General features: G+C 47.2%; 1 protein-coding gene across 1 annotated transcript in view; it reads left to right on the top strand.

Moving 5' to 3' along the window:
- PLA2R1 (phospholipase A2 receptor 1) overlaps positions 1-23284 on the top strand; it is a 1061792-nt gene that overhangs the window by 32074 nt on the left and 1006434 nt on the right. Inside the window, exon 2 of the mRNA XM_069224206.1 lies at positions 7099-7476. Coding sequence (XP_069080307.1) covers positions 7099-7476 — 378 coding nt within the window. The remainder of the gene's footprint in view (positions 1-7098; positions 7477-23284) is intronic.

The following is a 23284-nucleotide window of genomic DNA, read 5'->3' as shown; positions in this document are numbered from 1 at the left end:
ACTTCACCTTACCACATACCCATCAGCACAGCCTATAGCGCAGGTGGCACCCAGTGCAACAGTCGTTTTTGGTGCTCTGTCTCCCATGACCTCCTCTTCGAATTCCCTCTGTACCACCCAGCAAAAATGCCACTCATATTTCCATAGCCCCCCTCCACATACATTTCATTTGTTTTAAAGCACAGATAATGCCTGGCTTTACTAATCCACTCAACTAAATACATGTATATCCTTTGCAGCAGGCATATAAACCATCTGCTCTACTTTATGACGTCAAAACTGCCACTAAACAAAACACAGATCTATTTCTAAATAGAGAGAATCTCTCTCTCTCTCTCTCTCTCTCTCTTTATATGTATATATATATCACTTTTATATATGTGTGGTTTCCCTGGAGCTGATCATAGCTCATGTAAAATGTAACATATAGAAAAGTGATACAGATACAATATGTAGGTCAAACTGTGAATGACCTCCGTACACGATTCAGGAACCACAAATCGGCAATAATTAACAAGAAACTTGACCAGCCAGTAGCCAACCATTTTAACCTTGTGGACCATTTACTATCAGATTTGAAGATTTTCCCTGTGGAACATGTTTTAAAGGAAGAACTACTGGACATCAGAGAAAATTTCTGGATGTACCGTTTAAAATCACTGCATCCAGATGGACTGAACATCACTGACAATACCACTTGATTTCTGCATATCTGAAGAGTTCTCAGGACTGCATTGATTCCACATTCCAATTGGAATCTTCACTCATGATGCTTTTTGAAAATCCACCAGTGTCAGCTGTGCAGCCACTGAGCAAACCATCTTGTACTACCTGAGGAAGGCGGAAGCTGAAACGTTGTAGTAGAAATATATTTTTGTTCTTTAGTGAGATCATCTGTTTGAGTCACCTCTTTCTTAGATAAATATATATATATATATATATAGAGAGAGAGAGAGAGAGAGATTTGTCTCTCGTTTTTTATATATATCTATATATATCGATATATATATAGATATATATATATAAATATATCCATGTCCAGGAAACGGTGCAAGGAAGGCATTGATGGAAAGGGGAGACTCTCCCCTTTCCATCGATGCCTCCCTGGCATCTGGGGAGGCCGTTTTGGCCTTTTTTTCCCCACCAGAGCTGCAAGAGGATGCTTACCTGCTCCTTCGCTGCTCCCGTGGGGAAAAATGTGACATCAGCGCGCCTCGAGGGTTACTGACGTCACAGATGGGCCAGAGGGGGAGCTGGGGGAGACGAGTCTCCCGGTAAAAAAAGGTAAAGCCTTTGGTGCATTGCACCAGAGGATTTTTAAAACCCCTCCCTTGCATCAACCACTGGTTGTGACCCGCACCAAGGAGGGTGTGCACCTATGGGGCTAAGCCTCAATCCACCACAGGAGTACACTTCTGAGGGAGCCACTTAAAGACTCAAATGGTGTCAGGAGGAGGCTTTCTTTAGGGTCCATTCCAGGTCCAGTTGCCATTGGTCAGGTTGGTAGTCGCAGGAAATGGCTCTTGTAGCATGTTATGTTTCTATAGTGTTGTAGTTGGACTCAAGTCACACACAAGCAATGAAGGAGATGCAGCAACGTTTTCAATAGGTTTTAATAACAAGACTGCAATCTACTGTACAATGCATGAGCTGCAAATATTAGGATAACGAACAATGCAAGAAACAGAATTGTAAAAATGAAAGTCATGAATATAAAGACCCCCACTATCTTGCAATAACATGATATGTGAACTAGACCCTAGTACCCTACCATGGAAAACCTAAACTCTACCCTATGAGAGCTAAGTGTGTTAAACCTAATCTGCCAGTACCTGATCCATGAGAAGAGCCCCCAACCCTAGTCACCTTGGAATGAGGTCTCTAGATCAGACTCCGGGGGTCACGAAGACTGGGTCTGCCTGGAGGCGATGTGTAGCATAGATAGCGTTAATGGCATCAGGTAGGAATTCCTCTGATAACCTTCTCTACGTGAGATGTATTTATACAGACCTTTTAGGACCCCTGATACAGGTATGTTCCCAAACAATAGATAAGAAGTCATGCTTGGGGTGGCAATTCCATAAACAATTTCCTTCAAAGTACATTATGTTCCTGTCACACGTAAGTGGGAAAGGGACATGGTGTGAATACCTTCGTATATCACTTGTCTTTGACGCTGATAGTGATGCCTTCATAGAGTGGCACTGATAACATGAAATCAAAATACCTTCCTAACAATAAACATAGCAGCAACCTTGGAAGAAATAATTAAATAAATGTGCTAAAACAGAGCACGCTAAGTACGTTAAAAGTCATGAGGTGATGGGGGTACAGGCCTGCAAACCAGAAGGCTAAGCGAAACTCCTGATTCCCTTTAAAACTAAGATCCACTACAATAGCTCGACCAGGAGGTCAGCCTTGTTACCATTGGAGTTCACTTCTTTGTCTTGTGCTAAAGAGGGAGGAGGTCCAGTCCTTCAGATCTCCTTTCAGGTCACAGACAGCAGCTACAGTCCTTTTTGTTCTTCCTCAGGTCCAGAAGTATCCTGAAGTGGGTGCCTAATGGTGCCACATGTATGTTTAACACTAGCTAGTGGGTGGAAATGAGTCCTGGACACACTTGAACCAGTAGGCAAAAAGTTCCCAGGGCAGCCATACCCAAATTGTACATTCCCAAGATGACAAAGGTTTTCAGCTGCCCTAAACATGGGTTCTGAGGGCTGAAGATGTGTGTGAGGGTGAACTATGATAATCCTAGTGTCCTCCCACATCTAGCACTAAAATCCAGTTTAAAGCAGCCACTACCCCATCCCCCACCCCCAAAGTTACTCTAGAGATAGAAGTTTGGTAGGGCTAAGGTGAGGATCTTCAGCAACGGGGCAATGGTATATGTGGGTCAGCAGACCTTTCAAGCAGGATATGGCACTGTGCTTTCAACAGGAGGCACACAGCCATCCACCCTGAATATTCTATGTGGTTCACAGATGTCATCTGTGCCCATCCAGGTCAGCCTATTATTTGCTCATGAAAGGCATTTCACAACTTTTTTACACCTATTCAAATGATAATCGCTACCTGGGAGAAACTATAGAGCAAATGCAAATCCGTCTCTACGAAATTCAGGCATGGAAAAGGAAACTTTCTAAAAATTACTTTTTCTTACTATTTATTTACAACCCAACATCACCATTAAATTTTAAATTAATAACTATTAAAGATAGTTGTTTCATTATTCTTCTAGCTAGTCCAATTCCTGAGGTACAATAATTGTATTTTAATCTGCATCCTGGTTTTCTGTATGGGCCAGCCCTGTCTTCCTACAGTATAGCTTGTTAGCGCTAGTTGTTGTGTCCTACTTTTACATACCAAGCACCCTGCCTTCTGGGTCACAAGGCCTACTTAGTCATATGTAAAAGGGAGGTTTTGACTTGTCAAACTGATTTATTTTGACAAGCTGAACTGCAGTTTTTCCATCCTTACAGTCAGACTACAATGCTAGTTTGCACTGCCCCTACAGTGAATGGCACAACAGGTGCTGCAGTCCACTAGTGGCATTTGACTTCCAGGCCCTGAGTGCATTTTGTACCATACACTGGGGACAAGTTGGCAAGTTAAATATACCAATAAGGACTAGGCCAATTCAACCATTCTAAAAGGGTAAGGACAAGCACTTTACTACTGGTTAGCAGGGGTAAGGTGCACATATTTCAAAAGTCTGAAAATATACAGGGTCTAGCAAAAGGTGAACTTCCAGGTTGACCATGCAGCTCAGATTAATTTCCGACAGGCACATTCTGTTTGCAAGGCAATGCTGTCACTTAATGAAAGCTGTTAATATTTGTTTCAGAAAACTAAAATAACAATTGTGTAAGAATTTCTTTTTCAAAAAGGGTGACAAAAGATGGGAAATGCGGGGAGGCCGAATGCCGGTGTTGCGTAGCCAATTCTTTATCATTCCTTTTCAGTGACAGATATATATTTTTATTTATTAGCTTCTATGCAGCAAGGCTAGAATTTGTAGAGTGACAGGATACTGTACAGGAAAAACTCATTTGAATGAAACAAAGATTTGTAGAATATTTGGAACAGTTATGAAAGGTGATTACATCAATAAGGCAATGAGATATGAGCGCGATTGAGGTGAACAGCAACTCAGACCTACTGTATGGAGCACATGCTTTCCCACAAGGCAAACATCAGGCACACAGTAATACAATTACAAATATGTACAACATTACTATTGTCAAATCTATATAATCCCCCCAGGAAAGACTAATAAGGATTATCAGGTTGCAAATCTTTAACCCCCCCCCCATAGTCCATGGTTCATATAAGTAGGTCATCAACACCAAAACCCTTTCCTATTATTGTAATTTCTGAGACTCAATGTATCAAAGTACCTGCCTACAGGCTTTGACCACATTGTAGTAACAATGCCCTGTTAAAAGCCTATTGCATTTAGAACATTAGTTTCACAATAACTAAGTCAGGCATACTGGTTTTCTCACACATGTTCACACTAAACAGATCAAACAAAAGAACTTTGGCACAATTCTTCCCAGGAAACCACTAAGGTCAATAACCTTTAGCACTGCCTTAACACCAAAACCAGCATAGCTCATATGTAAGCAATCGTAATGCATATAGTTATAAAATTACAAATATCTTTAAAAGCACAGTTTGCAAATGAATAACAACCCTCTCAACAGGACTTAACAATCAATATCAAAATACAATTTTCTGTCCCCAGGCCTTGTCACAGGGAATGACAAACACCAAACCCCTTGCCTACTACAGGTATCTGTGAGATGTCATTTACCAAAATACAGCCTGTAACACAGCATGGCAACATTCCTACTGGCTTTAACAAATGCTTTTCACAATAAATAAGACTAGCCAACTGCTTTTGTTACAACATTTTATAATGAAGAAATCAGACCTATGGCGTCGGGCATATTTTTTACTAGTGAACCAAATAGGCCTGTTCCCTTTATCATTGGCTTGTCACCATAACCATCTCATGCCCACTGTCTTGGGTATAAGCGTTCCAGCAAGGCAAACATCTGCCATGCTGTTCTAGAATTAGAAATACAAACAATATTACAGTTGTCAAAGTAAAATACCAGGGCCCAGATAACTAACATTTTGCGCTGTCTTTGCCTCACAAAAGTAACAGAAACCATCTCAAACTTTTTTTTATTTACTTTTCAGTGCAAAACTTGTTTGCCTAGGTCTCCTAAAATAGCCTAACAATGATTATCACAGTGCAAATATTCTGTCCTCATGGTTTGTCAGAGGGGTAAACAACACTAAAACCCTTGCCTACTTAGGTAAACTATGATATTCCATGTAACATAAAAGCTCTCAGCAGATTTTAATAGACTAGTGCAATCCACCCTTAAAAGCCTTCTGACTTTAGCATATACTTTGTACAAAAGATAGGCATGCCTACTACCTTTATCACAACATTTCATAATACACATATTTAGCTTATAACCTTGGTCATTGTCTTGCCACCATACCCAAACAAAGCCCTGTTGTATTGTGCAAAAGCTAACACACATGACAACCAAAGAAGAACAAACATCATAATTATCTAGCAGAAGGTGTTTAATAGTGCCACCTTGGCATTTATGTGACCTTAAAGGGCAAGCTCTATCCATCACAGTGGCAGGTTTTAAAGGGTCAAACACAATAGCTTTGCGTGACTAAGAGGCTGCGTGAAGCAGCTCGGTTAACAAATGATCATAGTTGCCTGCAGGATAAGCACTCTTTCTATGGAAGCACTCAGCTTTTGACAAATCAAAAGCTGTGCAGAGAAGGACCAACATATTGGTGGAGCCACAGTTCCTTTTTGTAGTTTCTATCACATTAGGCTCCTGGAAGTTATTTAGGGGTCGCCAGGGGTCGCAGCTGCATTCCCTGGCTTGTCCAGTGCAACCCCTGGCTCTGGGACTCCTGGTCTCAGAGGTGGCAAAATCAGTGCTTGGAACATAGGGGCAACTTGTCCTAATAGACTTTAGTTGAAGCTTCAGTTTCCTGGATTTCTGTCAATGTTTTTATTACACAAATAGAGAACGATATAATTAATTACTAGTGCTTAAAAAGCATTATAGGTAGAAGGCATATCACCCTATCTGGCAGCTAAGGTGAGTAAAAAATACTTTTAAATGTATGTTGTATGCATGCTTGTCGGTAACTGGGTTTATGTGAGAAAGTGTGTAAAGGTGTGTATTTGTTGCATATGTGTGTGTGTCAAAGTAAAGACCTAATGGTTTGTGATGGCACTTCCGCTACCCCTGGAATTTTGAAGAATTGACGCCCAGATTAGGCCTGGTGACACCTCCTCTATGAAGACAGACCTACAAACAAGTGTAGATTATTTAGCTGATCTAGCTAGCAGTTCTCAAGGCCTGATTCGTTAACACGTATAGCTTGCGAAAAACGAGCACTTCACAGATAGTGAACCCACATCCAGGAAACCTACATTCCAAATATACCTTTCAAATGAATCAACAACCACTTCCTACAAGAAAATGTTGGTCCTGTACATTAAAAGTATTGGATTCCTCCGCCTAAATATTACTGCTTTTAATTAAAAGGTACATGCTATATTTGGAGGCTATACAACAACGAGTGAGTTGACCATGGGCACTTTCTACCAGTGTATCAGTGTGGCAGTAGCCTAAGTTAACCTCTTGTGAAATAGCTTAAACCATGTCCTTGGCCTTATAAAATCATTACTTTCTTAAGTTGCCCATGTGCTTTATAATTTAGACACGTATGTATGTTCGACTTTGCTGTAACTTATAATGTTTTGTTGTGTGGCACTTTACTTCCTCACTTCCGTCCAAACAAAAGCAATAGGAAAACAGCAGGCATTTTAAACAACATTAAGTTGTCCTGTTAAGTACTGGGTGAGCCTTATTGATGACTGGATTGACATATTTCTGATACTGCATCAATTTAGGCATTTTCTCAGCTCTCTGTAAGACATGGCCCTAGCAATGGCCACTTAAGCCTCATTTTGATTGTTTTTAAGAAAAGGAAACATTTTGTTCCATTTGACCTTACTAATCATGCTCTACATTTTTGCAGGCAGAGAGATGTTTCTTATAAGAAGTGAACAGCTGAACATGTGCATCAGAGTGGATAACTTTGGAATTGTCCTGGCAAACTGTAGTCAACCTTCCGTGAATATGTTGTGGAAATGGGTCTCAGGAAACCGTCTTTTCAACTACGGCGCCAGCCATTGCTTGGGGCTCAGTGTCCGTGATGGAGAACAGCCCTTGAGGATGTATGAATGCGATAATCCCCGAGGCACCTTTCGGTGGAACTGTCACGATAATGAGTTGATGAGTGGATCCAACTACAGACTGGTGGCAGAGAATGGACAAGTTGTGGCTCGTAGACTGTCCCACAAGTGGAAACATTTCACAACGCAGAATGATGATCTCTGTGCTCACCCCTTTCAAGGTAACTAAATCTTCATACATTTCCCTTGGGGAGAGAGGAGAATGATGCAATTGGTTATCAGTTCAAACCTTGCAAATAATAACATAAAAGTGCAAATTTAATATTTCAATTTTTTAGAACTTTAATAACTGTGATATTTATGTTTAATATGAATAGTTTAAATATTCACATTCTAAAAGATGTATGGGAACCTACATAACAAATGATTTAATAATTTTCTTACTATACCAATGTGTTCTTTTTAAGGTTGAGCGCAAAGTGCTCTGTCCCCGCTGTAACCTCTCTGTGGGCTTTTAACCACGTCCATAAATTTGGTTGGCTCGTGGGCTTGCCTCTAAAATTCGCTTGGTTTAATTAGTGAAAGGAATGGATACATCATGCCTTTCCAGGTGCTTAGCCCGCCTGGAGCGCACCGGCCAACTACTGAAAACATACAAGGCTCCTTTTTTTCCGTATGGCTTCTGTACTACATTGTCTCTTTAATTCGTAAGCAACGCGATCTCGCTGGGCAGTAGTCGAGCACTTTGCATGACATCGATCCTTTACATGGATATTTGCACTTTTGCCTGTTACGTGGGTAATTGCACTTTTGCCGATAGGTTTCACTGTGAGCGAACTTCTGTTTCCTTTTATGTGTCTGCTTTGCATTCATACCGGCTGTCGGTTCGCTTATGAAAAACTATTTTACTTTTCATTTTCAGTTTATGTGGCAAGAAAAGTCCAGTTGGGAGTTTACAAGGCTAATAACTTTAACTCGAGCAAACGCGAGACCCATTGCATTGCAAATGCTTGTTATGCGTTGTATTTCAGGTTTGATATCTTGTGTCTTCCTTGTTATAGGCAAATGAACTCACTGATTTTGAGAATCCAAACAGACATGTTAAATTAATTGTATTAAATGTTGATGTAAATTAATTGTGTTAAATGTTGATGCTTTCCAGGCAGTGTATGTATCAAGCTGTTGTGGTAGAGTTACAGAATCAAAGAAATTGTTGTTTGTAAGGTTTTCCATCCAGACTACTGTTACTGTCTAATCCCATGTGACAGTTTACAGTCCTCTCAGCATTCTAGTTTGTAGGGTGTCAAGTGGCAAGCTTTTTTATTAGTTTTAAAGTATGTCACGTCACTTTCTCTGTTGGACGAAAAGTGTTTCATACAAGTACAAGAAGGGGCAAGAGAGGCTGAGCTGCAGAATTGCTTTGCAATTGATTTAGAGAAAGAGGTATTGCAGGCATCATGGCATAGAAATTAACTTTACATCTCCTACATACTAATTAATTATACCATGATTTCAGTAGTGAAAAACTGAGGGGAATATTTACAAGGAGTTTGCACCGCTGTTGTGCAATTTGTTTTGGTGCAAAGGTGGCGCTAACCAAGCGCCATATTTACAAAGTGGCGCTAGACCTGTCTTGCACCACTTTTCCTATGCGTGCATCATTTTCTAGGAGTGCCACCTCACCCTGCACCGTTTTTCTAACGCCTGTTCACACCAGGTGGTAAAATGATGCACAAGTATGTAAGGCAATCACACACAAAACACTCTGGCAACCCACTGGACAACATGGGCGTCATACTGCTCCAGTTAGGCACATGTAGACAACAACAGTGACGATGTCAAGAACCACCAGCACCACTGCATCACCCACCATCACCACCATAGCAACCACAAAGGCAGCGCTGGAGAAGAGAGCACATCTATCACCAACGGATATCCATCATTGGCCTCAGAGAAAAATGTTTTAATATTATCATTTGAAGTGGGAGACCATCATCCAGCTGCACCAACAAATAGCACTCACTATCACAGAAAGAGCTAACAGGCAAACAAACATACCACCCCTGACAAAGCTTCTAGATGTGCTGAACATGCTGGCCTCCAGCACCTTTCAAACAACTGCAGCATGAGTGGGCGAAATATCCCAGCCCTTCTTCTCTGCCTTCCTGCCAACCATACTGGATGCCATCATCCACCTTACTCCTCGCTGCATCCTCTTCCCCAACACCCAGCAACTGCAGCAGGAGATAAAAGAAGGCTTCTATGCAATTGCTAGGCGTCCACATATGTTGGGTGCAATGGATTGCTTTCCTGCTGCAACTGAACATCTCTACCGCAACAGGAAGCACACACATCCGATCAACGTCCAGGCCATTGTGGACCATCAGGGGCTCTTCATCAATGTTGTTGCAAAATATACTGGCAGCGTTCATGATGCCTATATCTTCAAGCACTCAAGCACTCTGTCAGCTATAAATGTTTCCAAGATGGACAATTTAGAAACGGCCTACTCATAGGTAAGCTAGCAGACACTACATAACACTTACAACAAATAAGACATATGGGCCAAACAATGCACACACCACACTCTGCACATATGTAAAGTGACTTATGGATGACTGCTGATCAACACATATTGAACGTGCACCACTCCACACATCCAGTGCACATCACCCTCATATAGGGCCTGATTCTAACTTTGGAGGACGGTGTTAAACCGTCCCAAAAGTGGCGGATATACCACCTACCGTATTACGAGTTCCATAGGATATAATGGACTCGTAATACGGTAGGTGGTATATCCGCCACTTTTGGGACGGTTTAACACCGTCCTCCAAAGTTAGAATCAGGCCCATAGTCTCCCACATCCATGACCCTAGCACCTATAGAGCATCACTTTTACTGATGCTCTGGTGGAGCAATGCCCACTCTGCATTTACAAGGCTGTATCAAGCCACTTATTGTGTCTCAACGCTGTATTGTAAATACTGCACCTTCAAACACATCACTTAGGGGCATATTTACATGCCGCCTGTGCTGTCAGTGTGCCACCTTAGCGTCATTTCTATAATGCTAAGATGGCATTAAGGTGGCCACTCCCCCGTGCTATGTAAGAAAGTGACACTATGCATGCATTGTGTGACTTTGCAACCCCTTGCATCATATCATGGCTGCTTCGGACATATGCATGGGGCGTGCCCACGCAGGGACGCCAGAACTAATGGCATAGTGAAATTTACAAGATTTCACAGCCCAATTTGTTCCATCGTGTCTTATGCCTGCTCAGGGCAGACATAAAAGTGACGCCCCCATTATAATCTATGGGTCTTATTGACCTTTGCTGCACTAGCATCCAAATTTGTGACGCTAATCCAGCAAAGCGCCATAACAGTGTCAAAAAGTTTGACTCTGTTGTGGTAATGACCGCCATGGTGAGCCACATAGTAAATACCACGCAAGCATGGTGTCATTGGGAGGGTCAAGGGGGACGCAAGAAAACTGGTGCATTTGGACCAATGCCCCACTTTCTCATAATATGCCCCATATTGTGGAAGTTGTGTGCAATGGGTGTTGCCACCTTACCACCCATTGCATGTTGGTGCAGCCCCACATTTATGAAAAACTGGTAACCCAATGCAGCACCAAAAATTAACGCCACCCTGGGGGTAGCATTACCATAGTGCAAGCAGGAGAAATGTTTGATTTTACGAAAGTATTTTCATTTTCCTATGAGTGATGCATTCTGTAGCACACATAGGAAGAGTAAATCTCCATCATTGATTGGTCATGTGAGGGAAGGGACACATTCCTGCACCTAATCAATCACACCCATAACACACCATGGTGCAAGGGTGCCCATGATGGAGCTTGGCAGCTGACCCAGTGCCAGTGCAGGTGCTGAGGACACAAATGCACTGTGTCTAGTGGATATGGCACATTGCTGACCTTTCACCGTAGTGCAGGGCAGTGCAGCAACGCATTTCTTACACTGTGCCACATGGGCTTGTAAATCAGCCACAGACATGGCAATAGATCTGAAGCTACTATGCCTCACTTTGCATGATGTCTACACATACACAAGTATGCCAGCCAGGAAGGGAGGTGTACCATGTCTATGAGGGGGCACATGCAACACACAAGGCACAACACCCGTCTCATGGCACAACAGAAACTAGGAGAATACTCACACAACATGGCTCATTGGCAGGTCCCATGTTACTGGACATATGCAATAATCTGCAACATCACACACACATCTCACATGGGTGAACTGTCATGCCACACTAATCACACAATCACCATCCCCTAACCCTGTACTCTTGACTGGAAGGTGCACCATCACACAAAACTACAATCATGCATGCAAACAGGAAACCACACAACTCCAGACGCAAGTCAGAATCTCTACATCATAGACAAATACTGTGCAAGGCAAGTTGGTAAGAGATACAAGGTGCAAGTCAAGCACTGTCTCTCCTCTTCCATTGCAGCTGACCAAGGATATGGCATCCAGCCGTGGGTGAGGACAGGCATGTCAATCCACAGAGCAAAGCCGAGAAGGCATACAGTGTGGCTCACATCCGCCAGTGGAATGTTATGGAGTGGGCATTCAGCATACTTAAGTCGCGTTTCCGATGCCTTGATGCATCAGGGGGGAGATTGCTATACTCGCCTCCCCTTGTCTGTAAAATGATCATTGTTTGCACAAAATTGCACAATATATGTGTGCAGACTAATGTCCCCTGGGATGAACAGGTGGATGACCCCTGGGAGGAGGATGAGGACAATGATGCCCGACCTCAGGAAGGGGAAGAACATAATAGAAATACTAGGGCACGCAGACGTGCACATATTGTTGAGAATTTATTTCCATGAATATTGCAATTATTATGTCACTTGTTAATACATCACTGAATCACACACGTGTCTTGGAGTATCTGTCACATGAAAATGCAACAGCAACTCATACACATCTAGGAAAGCAAGACTAGGCCACAACAGTGGGAAAACCAGTAGGAACATACTTATGAACACCAAACAACTACACACAGCAATGAGAATGGAATGGGTGGGTGTAATGTATGCATGCCAGTTTAATATACATTGTACATAGCAATAGATAAATCACACCGGTCTGTTGGGTTCAATTTGACAGCAGCCACATTGTTACTCCATGTGAGGAACGTCATCCAGATCTCAGCCATTGGTAGTACAAGAACAGTCTGTATCCACAACATTAAGTCAGTGTCAGTTATGTGAGAACACAATGGGGGTCATTACAACCCTGGTGGTCCAAAACCGCCAGGGCTGTTCTGACGGAAGCACCTCCAACAGGCTAGCGGTGCTTCCCATGGTATCACAACCGCTGCGGAAGCGCTGCGGTCACACAGCCGGGACCGGCGGTTTACTGCCACGTTGGTCCCTGTGGATTTAATCCGCCAGGGCAGCGCTGCTAGCAGCGCTGCCCAGGGGATTACGAGTCACCCTACCGCCAGCCTTTTCCTGGCGGTTTAAACCGCCAGGAAAACGCTGGCGGTACAGGGAGTCGCGGGGCAGTGCAGGGGACCCCTGACAGGGCCCTGTGCAGCTTTTCACTGTCTGCTATGCAGACAGTGAAAAGCGCGACGGGTGCAACTGCACTCGTCGCACAGCCGCAACACCGCCGGCTCCATTTGGAGCCTGCTCCTGTGTTGGGCCAAGATCCCCGCTGGGCCGGCGGGGATCTCCTAATGGCCGCGGCGGGAGTGTGGCTGCATTGGTGGCCGCCCGCCAAGGTCGTAATGAGGGCCAATGTCTTCATGTCTTAGTCACAGGTGAAAAATCATAACATACCTCTCATTAGCACCCATATGTATGACAAAGTGTGTGACATACACAGGACACTGCACCTGTATGTCTAGACCTGTCCTACTCAAATAAGTAGTCATCTCCTATGTATGTCATACAATGTCATAGCATCTCTCATACCCTCGGCAAAATCCATGTGTCTATCAGAACACAGACATATTTCCACATGCATGTGTGTACCATAGCTGTCAAGAGTATACATACAATCCACCCACACTCATTGTGCATCAGACAAAGGATGGTGGCAGCAGCTGTGTGTGAGTGCCCACGTTAAACACACATATCGAAGGACAGCTGAGACACTCCTGTACCTAACTGGCACAGACACTTTGAGAAGGTGAATCACAGACTACCTCAGTGCTACAGCTTGAGTCTGGCTGTCAGTCATTCACCCTGCATACAATGGATATGCTACAGTGTCAGTCACCAGGTCCTCGGGGTCTGTGCACATTCCCAACACGTCCACCACTGAACAGCTCCAAGACTCTGATAGATAAATCACAGAGACTGAGAGAATTCAAGAGGGGAAGAGGGGATTAGGAAGGGAACAGCTGGGAAGGAGACCGGTAGTAAGAAAAAGGTTAGAACACACAATATGAAAATTATGGGGGTCATTACAATATTGGCGGTAAAAGCCGCTTACCGCCATGCAGAAGACCGCCAATACACCGCTGCAGCCGTGGAATTCCGCCACAGCTATTATGACCCACATCTCGGAATCCGCCGAAATTCAGACACCCACACAAGTCCGCCACACCAAAGGTCAGTGATAATCTGGTGAAAAAAAATCCTCCACCGTCACGCCAACAGAAACACGCCCATGCTATTACGACCCACGAATCCACGCGGCGGTCTTTCAAACGCGGTATTCCATTGGCGGTACACACCGCTGCGCTCAAAATACACACACATCTCCAAAACACCGCCACATTGGACAATTAAAAATACACACACCTTATACACATACAAACACGACTCCCACACACCCAACACAATATAAAACACACACCCACATCACCCACAAACCCCTACGACCCAAAAATAGAGACGAAGGCGACAGAGTGAGAGCACAGAAATAGACAACCCCACCACACAGAGGCACACAACACCATCACCCACACAACATCCACACACAAAACACCCCACACCACTACACATCACCACACTCATCACCACATACACCACCCCACACATCACCTACACCACCCCATGGCACGCCAAAGACACCCCAGGTTTTCGGGGGAGGAGCTCAGGGTTTTGGTGGAGGAAATCGTACCGGTAGAGCCACAGCTATTTGGATCACAGGTGCAGCACACCTCCATAGCTAGGAAGATGGAGCTATGGCGAAGAATAGTCGACAGGGTCAACGCAGTGGGACAGCACCCAAGAAATCGGGAGGACATCAGGAAGAGGTGGAAAGACCTACGGGGGAAGGTGCGTTCCGTGGTCTCCAGGCACAACATCGCGATTCAGCGGACTGGCGGCGGACCCCCACCTCCTCCCCCACAACTAACAACATGGGAGGAGCAGGTCTTGACCATTATGCATCCAGAGGGCCTCAGAGGAGTCGGTAGAGGAATGGACACTGGTAAGTCAAATCTTAACTATCATATCCCCCACCCTACCTGCATGCTATCACACACGACCACCCTCACCCCCTCCCCTATCACTCCAACTCCTCACTAATGCACTAATAACACAAACCACCCATCCCAACACCAAGCCCTGCATGACACAACAAAGCATGGACACCCATCACTAAAGCATGCCCACTGCACATACCCATAACAACCCCTAACCATCACCACACAAGCCACCACACAGGAATGCTAGCACTGGGGTATACGCTCACCCACCGATTGCACACCATGACATACACAGATGCAATAAACATGCTTTTATACCCCTGCAGGACCACTACGTAACGTCACCGGACAGGAGGGTCCAGACATCTCTACCCCAACCACAGAAGAGGCCCACAGTGATGACAGCAGCTCTGGCCAACTGGATCCAGATGACCAGCCCGGACCATCGTGGGCCTTGGGACAGTCGGTTCCCCTCGCACAGGCACAGCCCAACACTGACCTTCCACCCTCTGGTAATACCAGCACAGCACCCACCCAGCGGGCCCATACCTCCGTACCCAGGACACGTCAATCAGATGTGTTTCCACCACTACAGGGAACCCAGGATAACCCACCACCCCAACAACAACAGGGACCTGGGGGCAGTGGCAGTGGGCACACAGTCCAGGGGACGGAGGCCCAGAAACACAGGGGAACTGGGAGGGCTTCTGTGCGACAGGGGGGAGACAGGCCAAGGGAACCCACCCTCCACGAGGCCCTCTCCTCCATCATGGGAGCATACCACCACTCCCAGGAGACGATGGCTACAGTCCTGGCCAAGTTTCAGGAGACCCAGCGCATGCAGGAGGAACAGTATTTGGGGTTCAGGGAGGAGCTCAGAACCATCAGCTCCGCCCTGGGCACCATCATAGGGGTGCTGAAGGACATACAGAAGACCATGAGGGACACTGTGGCACTCCAAGGGGCCCCTGACACTAGCCTGGACGATGAACTGGCCACCACTTCCGCCGGTGCAAGTGGACAGGATGCCCCGCCACAGGACCACCACACCAGCACCCCAGCCCCTGCAGACGGAGAACCACCCCGCAAGCGGTCCCTGAGATCCAGGAACAGGACAGAGCAAGATGGCAAGTCCCCCGCCAGGAAATGAGACCACCCTCTGTCCCACTTTGTTACCCTGTCCAGATTGGAACTGCCCCAGCTCCACTTCCTATGCCCATATGGGCAGTGCACCTGTGAGACTAATAGACTGGACTCTGCCATGGACATTCCTCCACCATCACCCGTCACCATTTTGCCACCCCCTCCAATAATTAGCACTTCAATAAACACCCTTGAACCACAAAACAATCTGGAGTCAGTCTGTGATTTTGAAAATGTGTATTATCTATGACAATGACAAAATCCGTTCGAAAATGTAATGTCAACATACCTATGTCACACATCACAAGCCCATGAAGGATGCAAGCAGATGACACACGTTGGTAACCACACCTGTGAAACCGCAATGGGAATGGACCACTCAGTTAGCAAATACTGCTTCAAATTGACAGACAGGATAGAGGTAGAAGTGTGAAAGTAAATGTAATAGTAAAAAAATTGTTCTCACTTGTGTGTCACTGGAAATATTGCTGTATGACAGAGTCCCTGTTGTCAATGTCTTCTTCCTCTGCTTCCTCCTCATCACTGTCCACAGGCTCCACAGCAGCCACAACACCGTCATTTGGACCATCCTCCTGCAGAAAAGGCACCTGGCGTCGCAAAGCAAGATTGTGAAGCATAGAGCAGGCGATGATGATCTAGCACACCTTCCTTGGTGAGTAGAATAGGGAACCACCTGTCATATGGAGGCACCTGAACCTGGCCTTCAGGAGGCCGAAGGTGCGTTCGATTACCCTCCTAGTCCACCCATGGGCCTCATTGTAGCGTTTCTCTGCCCTGGTCCTGGGATTCCTCACTGGGGTCAATAGCCATGACAGGTTGGGGTAACCAGAGTGCCTCTGGAGTTGACCCATCACATAAGGGATGCTGATATTCCGCAGGATGTAGGCGTCATGCACTGAGGCAGGGAACATAGCATTTACCTGAGAGATGTACTGGTCTGCCAAACATACCATCTGTACATGAAGCCATGTGGGCCCCTGAAATGGCGGATGCCTGACCTCTAAAGTGGGACAATGGGATGTGAGGTAACTGCGCTGGCGTTGTACACCGTCGCGGTAGGCGGTCGTAGACCGCGGCGCAATGCTGCATTGGTTAACATTGGACCCTATGGGTCCCAGGAGCCAATGACGAAGTGAGCCGGCGGTGATGATACGCACCGCCGCGGACGTCACCGCCGCGGACGTGACCGCCATTTTCTATCTGTTCAATCACTCGATACCTGATCTTCGACAGGAGAGGACCTACACTGCAAGTGCTGCTGTGACCTGGAAGAGACAATCGCACGTGCGTCTTGGGAAAGGGCCCCTGCCTTCACTGCACAGGAGTTGGAGAAGCTTGTGAACGGGGTCCTCCCCCAGTACACGCTACTTTACGGTCCTCCAGACCAACAGGTGAGTACATAGGGTGCAAGTTGTATGGGCTATACCGGGGTGGAGAGGGCTGGATGTAAGTAGGAAGGGGGCAGAGTTCTGCGAGCATGAAGGAGTGTGAATGCATGTGCCACATGGCAAGGGCAGGGATGTGGGCCACTCACTACGACGGTGCAGTTGGTAATGACTTTTCTTCTTCCCCTGTATGTGTCATGTAGGTCAGCGCCCACCAGAAGAAGGATATTTGGCGTGCCATCGCCAAGGACGTCCGGACCCTGGGGGTTCACCAGAGACAGAGCACCCGCTGCCGTAAAAGATGGGAGGACATTCGCTGCTGGAGCAAGAAGACAGCGGAGGCTCAGTTGGGGTTTCCCTCCCAACGTGGGAGGGGTGCCCGTCGCACCATGACCCCCCTGATGTTCCGGATCCTGGCGGTGGCCTACCCTGAGTTGGATGGGAGCATGGGGGCATCACAGCAGACACAAGGGGGTGAGTACACTCACATTCTCATGACTTTGCGTGCAGTGGAGAGGTCTGGGTGGGGGAGGAGGGCTGTGGGTTTCCCTAGGCCAGGGAGAGTTCCGTAGGCTAGGCCCCTCCATAATGCAGGCCATGTGCCACGCCACCCCACCTCTGTAGAGTGCTAAGTACAGGTATACATGCCCCTGTGTCATCTATGTGGGCAGATGATACTCATAGCCATGTAGGCCATATCCCAGGAACTGCATCTGTAGAGGCCAAGAGCACGGCGTAGTGCAGTGGGCTGCTGTGTCTGTATTGTCCACCAACGGTAGCGGTAAGCCATGCACTCAACCTGTCTTTCTTCTGTTTCCCCACCCCTTTTTGTGCTCTCCCTGTTCTTTTGTGCATCAGCATCATCAGGCGGAGGTACAGGGGCACCGGAGCACGAGGGGGCTGCATCCCACATGGCCATGGAGGGCCACACCACGGACTCGGAATACACCAGTGGGACGGAGGGCGAGGGGAGCTTCACAGCGGTCACTGGATCAGCAACCAGCGACACGACTCGTCCTCCGATGGGAGCTCCTTTGTGGTGGCGGCACCATCTGTGCCCCCCACTTCTACAGGTACAGCCACCACCCCCCCACCTGCACCGCCCTCCCAGCAGCCCCTCAGCCTTCGCCCCGTGCCCGCTCATCCAGGAGTGTTGGCATCACCTTTACCCCAGGCACCTCAGCCCCTGCCCCTGACACCCCTGCTGCCCTCAGTGAGGAGGCCATTGACCTCCTCAGGTTACTCACTGTTGGGCAGTCTACCATTGTGAATGCCATCCAGGGTGTAGAAAGGGAGTTGCAACACACTAATGCATTCCTGGAGGGCATTCATTCTGGTCAGGCTGCCCATCATCGAACCCTGCAATCTCTGGCCTCAGCACTGATGGCAGCCATTGTCCCTGTGTCTAGCCTTCCCCCTCCAACTTCCTCCACCCAGGCCCAATCCCCTGTACCTCTGCCTATCCCAAGCACACTATCAGACCAGCCTGCACACACGTCAACACACAAGGGCAGCTCAGGCAAACATAGGCACCACACATCCCACAGGCACTCACACAAGCATCACCCACATACAGACATAGCAACATCCACTGCCTCCACTGTGTCCCCCTCTTCGTTGTCTCCCTCCTCCCTCCCAGTGTCGTCTACACTCTCACCTACATGCACTACCACTACAGCCACTAGGACTCGCACCAGGACACCCAGCACCACACCCCGCTCACCTGCACTCACCACCCCCACTACCATTTACACGTCCCCTGTGTCCTCTCCCAGTGTGTCTGTGAAGCCCCCTCCCAAAGTACACAAACGCGGGCACACACACACCCAACATCCATCCACCTCTCGACAGCCTCCAGAACATGCACCTGCACCCAAAGCATCAAAAGTTACACCTCCTACAGCCACCTCGTCTTCCTTCACTCCCAGACCCCCTCCAGCTACCTGTCCCAGTGTTCGTCAGGAACTTTTCCTGAGCAACCTTGACCTCTGTCCCATCACCCCCCCCCTCCAATTCATAGATCCCGTACTAGCACCTCAGCCAAAAAGATTCCGGTACCAGTGGTGCCTGTTAGAGGTATGTGGAGTGCACCAGGCACCAGGGCAGCCAGTGTGACACGGAGCCAAAGCACTCCCAGTCCACCCCCTGTGAAGCACCAGAAGTTGGACAGTGCCTGATGGGAGAGGGGGAAGACTCCTGCCGGCAAAGCCGCTCACAAGGGTCCCGGGGGGAGTGTCTAGTCAGCTGTGACTCCTCCCAAGGTGGTGAAGGGGCAGAAGAAGTCTCCAAAGTCTGGGAAGAGCAGCACGGCGGAGAAGGCCGCCATCCTCCCCGCTGCCCAGGACGCCACCGCCAGCCCCATTGTCACTGGTCCGGAGACCACCGCCTGAGTCAGTGCCCAGGAGGCCAGCACAATCGTCACTGGTCAGGAGACCACCGCCAGAGTCAGTGCCCAGGAGGGCAGCACAATCGTCACTGGTCCGGAGACCACTGCCAGAGTCAGTGCCCAGGAGGGCAGCACAATCGTCACTGGTCAGGAGACCACTGCCAGAGTCAGTGCCCAGGAGGGCAGCACAATCGTCACTGGTCCGGAGACCACCGCCAGAGTCAATGCCCAGGAGGGCAGCACAATCGTCACTGGTCCGGAGACCACCGCCAGTCAGTGCCCAGGAGGGCAGCACAATCGTCACTGGTCCGCTGGGCAATGAGGGACCGCCATGGCACACACCACTGCACAGGTCAGAGACAGCAAAGTCAAGCACCGCTAAACAGGGCAAGCACCGCTGAACAGGGCAAAGACCGCCATGGCAAGCACCAATGAACAGGGTAAGCACCGCTGAGCAGGGCAAAGACCGCCATGGAAAGCACCGCTGAACAGGGCAAAGACCGCTGAACAGGGCAAGCACCGCCATGGAAAGCATTGCTGAACAGGGCAAAGACCGCCATGGAAAGCACCGCTGAACAGGGCAAAGACCGCCATGGCAAGCACTGCTGAACAGGGCAAGCACCGCTGAACAGGGCAAGCACCGCCAACTCAAGCATCGTTTGCCCATGAGCGGCAGGGGCAGTGACGGAACTGGGACCGTCACGGGGAGCGTGATGCACTCTGGGCACCAGTCCCCCTCCAGAACCAGTGGAGAGATACATCCACTACCTCAGCCCTTGGTAGGATATAGCACTCTGGCACAAAGCCCCCTCCAGAACCAGTGGAGACTGTTATCCACTTGAGAGACTGTGGCTTTGCACTCCCCAGGGTGGAGCAGTGGGCAAACCACCCACTGAAAAGACTTGTGAGACTGTGGCTTTGCACTCCCCAGGATGGTCCAGTGGGCAAACCATCCACTGAAAAGACTTGTGAGACTGTGGCTTTGCACTCCCCAGGATGGTACAGTGGGCAAACCACCCACTGAAAGGACTTGTGAGACTGTGGCTTTGCACTCCCCAGGATGGTCCAGTGGGCAAACCACCCACTGAAAAGACTTGTGAGACTGTGGCTTTGCACTCCCCAGGATGGTACAGTGGGAAAACCACCCACTGACAAGACTTGTGAGACTGTGGCTTTGCACTCCCCAGGATGATACAGCGGGCAAACCACCCACTGAAAAGACTTGTAAGACTGTGGCTTTGCACTCTCCAGGATGGTACAGTGGGCAAACCACCCACTGACAAGACGTGTGAGACTGTGGCTTTGCACTCCCCAGGATGGTACAGTGGGCAAACCATCCACTGACAAGACTTGTGAGACTGTGGCTTTGCACTCCCCAGGATGGTACAGTGGGCAAACCACACACTGCAAAGACTTGTGAGACTGTGGCTTTGCACTCCCCAGGATGGCCCAGTGGGCAAACCACCCACTGAAAAGTCTTGTGAGACTGTGGCTTTGCACTCCCCAGGATACATCAATGGGCATGGAGCCCCGTCGTGGATCTGGCGTGGTGCTGTCATCCGGCTGAGGTGCCCCCACATCCCTTCCCTCTGAGGTGCCTGTTGTATTTCTATCTGATGCCCCTGCAGTGTTCTCTCTGTTTCTGGACAGGTATTGTGTGTGGGCCTCGCCCATGCATTTTGGGTCCAGTGGTCCACGGACATTGAAATGTGCATACCTGCACTACTAATCGTGATGTATATATTTGGAATGTGTATATATTTATGTATATATGAGCTTACTGTATTTTGATACATTACAATGGTTGTACTGACTTCCTTTTTGTCTTTGCGTTCTTCCGGGTGGGGTTGTGGGTTGTTACTGTGATGTTTGGAAATGCATTGGTGTGTGTGTTGTAGTGTGTGAGGGTCGGGGTGGGGGTGTTGCGTGTGTGTGTCCCTGACTTTTGCCTCCCCCCTCCCCTATGACGTAGGTGCAGTACTCACCGTTGTCTTCGGCGCTGCCGTTGCTGATGTTCGTAGAGGAGCAGGAAGACAAGCGCAGGGAGTATTTGGAGTTCCAGCTCCATGGTGCCCTCCTTCCTCGTGGAGTGTGTTAAGGTGAGCGTTTCCCCATTGCAAAAGCTGTTTCCGCCGTGTTTTTATCCACAGTGAATCCGCGCCGGAAAAGGTGGCGGATTGGCCTGTTGTAATACTGTGGGCGGTACTTTGTCTTCCGTCTGTCTGTTGGCGGTGACCGCCGCACTGCTTGTCTGTACCGCCGTGGCAGTCGGAGTGTTAAAGTGGCTGTCTATGTTGGTGGTTTCCGCCACGGTCATAATTCCCTTTTTTGTTCCGCCGGCCTGTTTGCGGTATTACCGCCGCTTTAACACGTTTGCCAGGGTTGTAATGACCCCCTATATCTCCTGAAATCAATACTAGACTATGATCCTAAGCCTAGTCACTCTGAAAACATGAACAATCTAAGAGTTAAGTTTAAAATGACTAAGTTTCAAGATGGCGGGATACCTGTAGGGGAATCAAGATGAATTAAATGAAAACTTTCTTATTCAAGTACTTTCCTTTACATGAGAATCAGAAAAACATTCTGACTAAATTTTAAACCAGTCATATAAATCCTGTTTTGAGAATGTATACCAGGACCCTAGGACCATACAATATTGCATCTAGAAACTCTGGCCTTCGGTGTACTCTTAAAATGTTTCAACACAAATTGCACATATTGCATATATATATATATATATATATATATATATATATATATATATATATATTAAACACCATAAAAGGATTGTGCACCATGAATAACACAATATGGATTCAGGAAACAAATGACATAACTTGTCAACTCGAATATTACATAATAAATATCTTAGAATAGTGGCATACAATAAACAACATGAAATAAACTTGAGGAGAGAATCGTGCGTCTTGCCGATTTGAGTGTTACCATGTAAAATACCAAGAAATGGTAGCATGCAATGAATATCAGAGTCAAATCATCATTAATCGAATTGCGCGTCTTGCCTATTCATAAAACACGATGTAAATGTCAAGAAATAACAGCTCACAATAAATAACAAGATCAAAGTACAATGAAACGAATCGCACTTCTTTTGCCGATTCTTAAGCCATCATGTAAATGTCAAGAAATGGTAGCGCGCAATGAACAACAAAGTTAAATCCTCATGAAACGAGTTGCGCGTCTTGCCAATTCGGAAAACATCATGTAAATGTCAAGAAATGGTAGCGCGCAATGGACAATAATGTTTAAACACCATAAAACGAATTGCGCTTCTTGCCGATTCTTAAGCCACCATGCCAATGTCAAGAAATGGTAGCACACAATGAATAACAAAGTCAAACCCTTATGAAACAAATCGCGCGTCTTGCCTATTTGTAAACTACCATATAAATGTCAAGAAATGGTAGCGTGCAAGTAATCTGTTACTCATTTAAGAATTAAACCAAGAATATGAAAATTCTCAATAACGGTGTCGGGACAGTCCAACCATCGTCTTACCGCCTGGAACAATGATCACCAGTGAAGGATGAAGGGCAGAAGACTGGAAGGTCCAAATAGGCCGCCAGGACAGGAGCTCAGGAAGAAGCTGCTGCTCTGCACCGGGACCTCTGAATAGTGAGCACTGGGAGTTGGGCTG

The sequence above is a fragment of the Pleurodeles waltl genome, chromosome 3_1 (assembly GCF_031143425.1).
Source record: "Pleurodeles waltl isolate 20211129_DDA chromosome 3_1, aPleWal1.hap1.20221129, whole genome shotgun sequence".
NCBI lineage: Eukaryota > Metazoa > Chordata > Amphibia > Caudata > Salamandridae > Pleurodeles > Pleurodeles waltl.
Note: the sequence above shows the minus strand (reverse complement) of the source record. Positions and strands in the feature narration are given on the sequence as shown.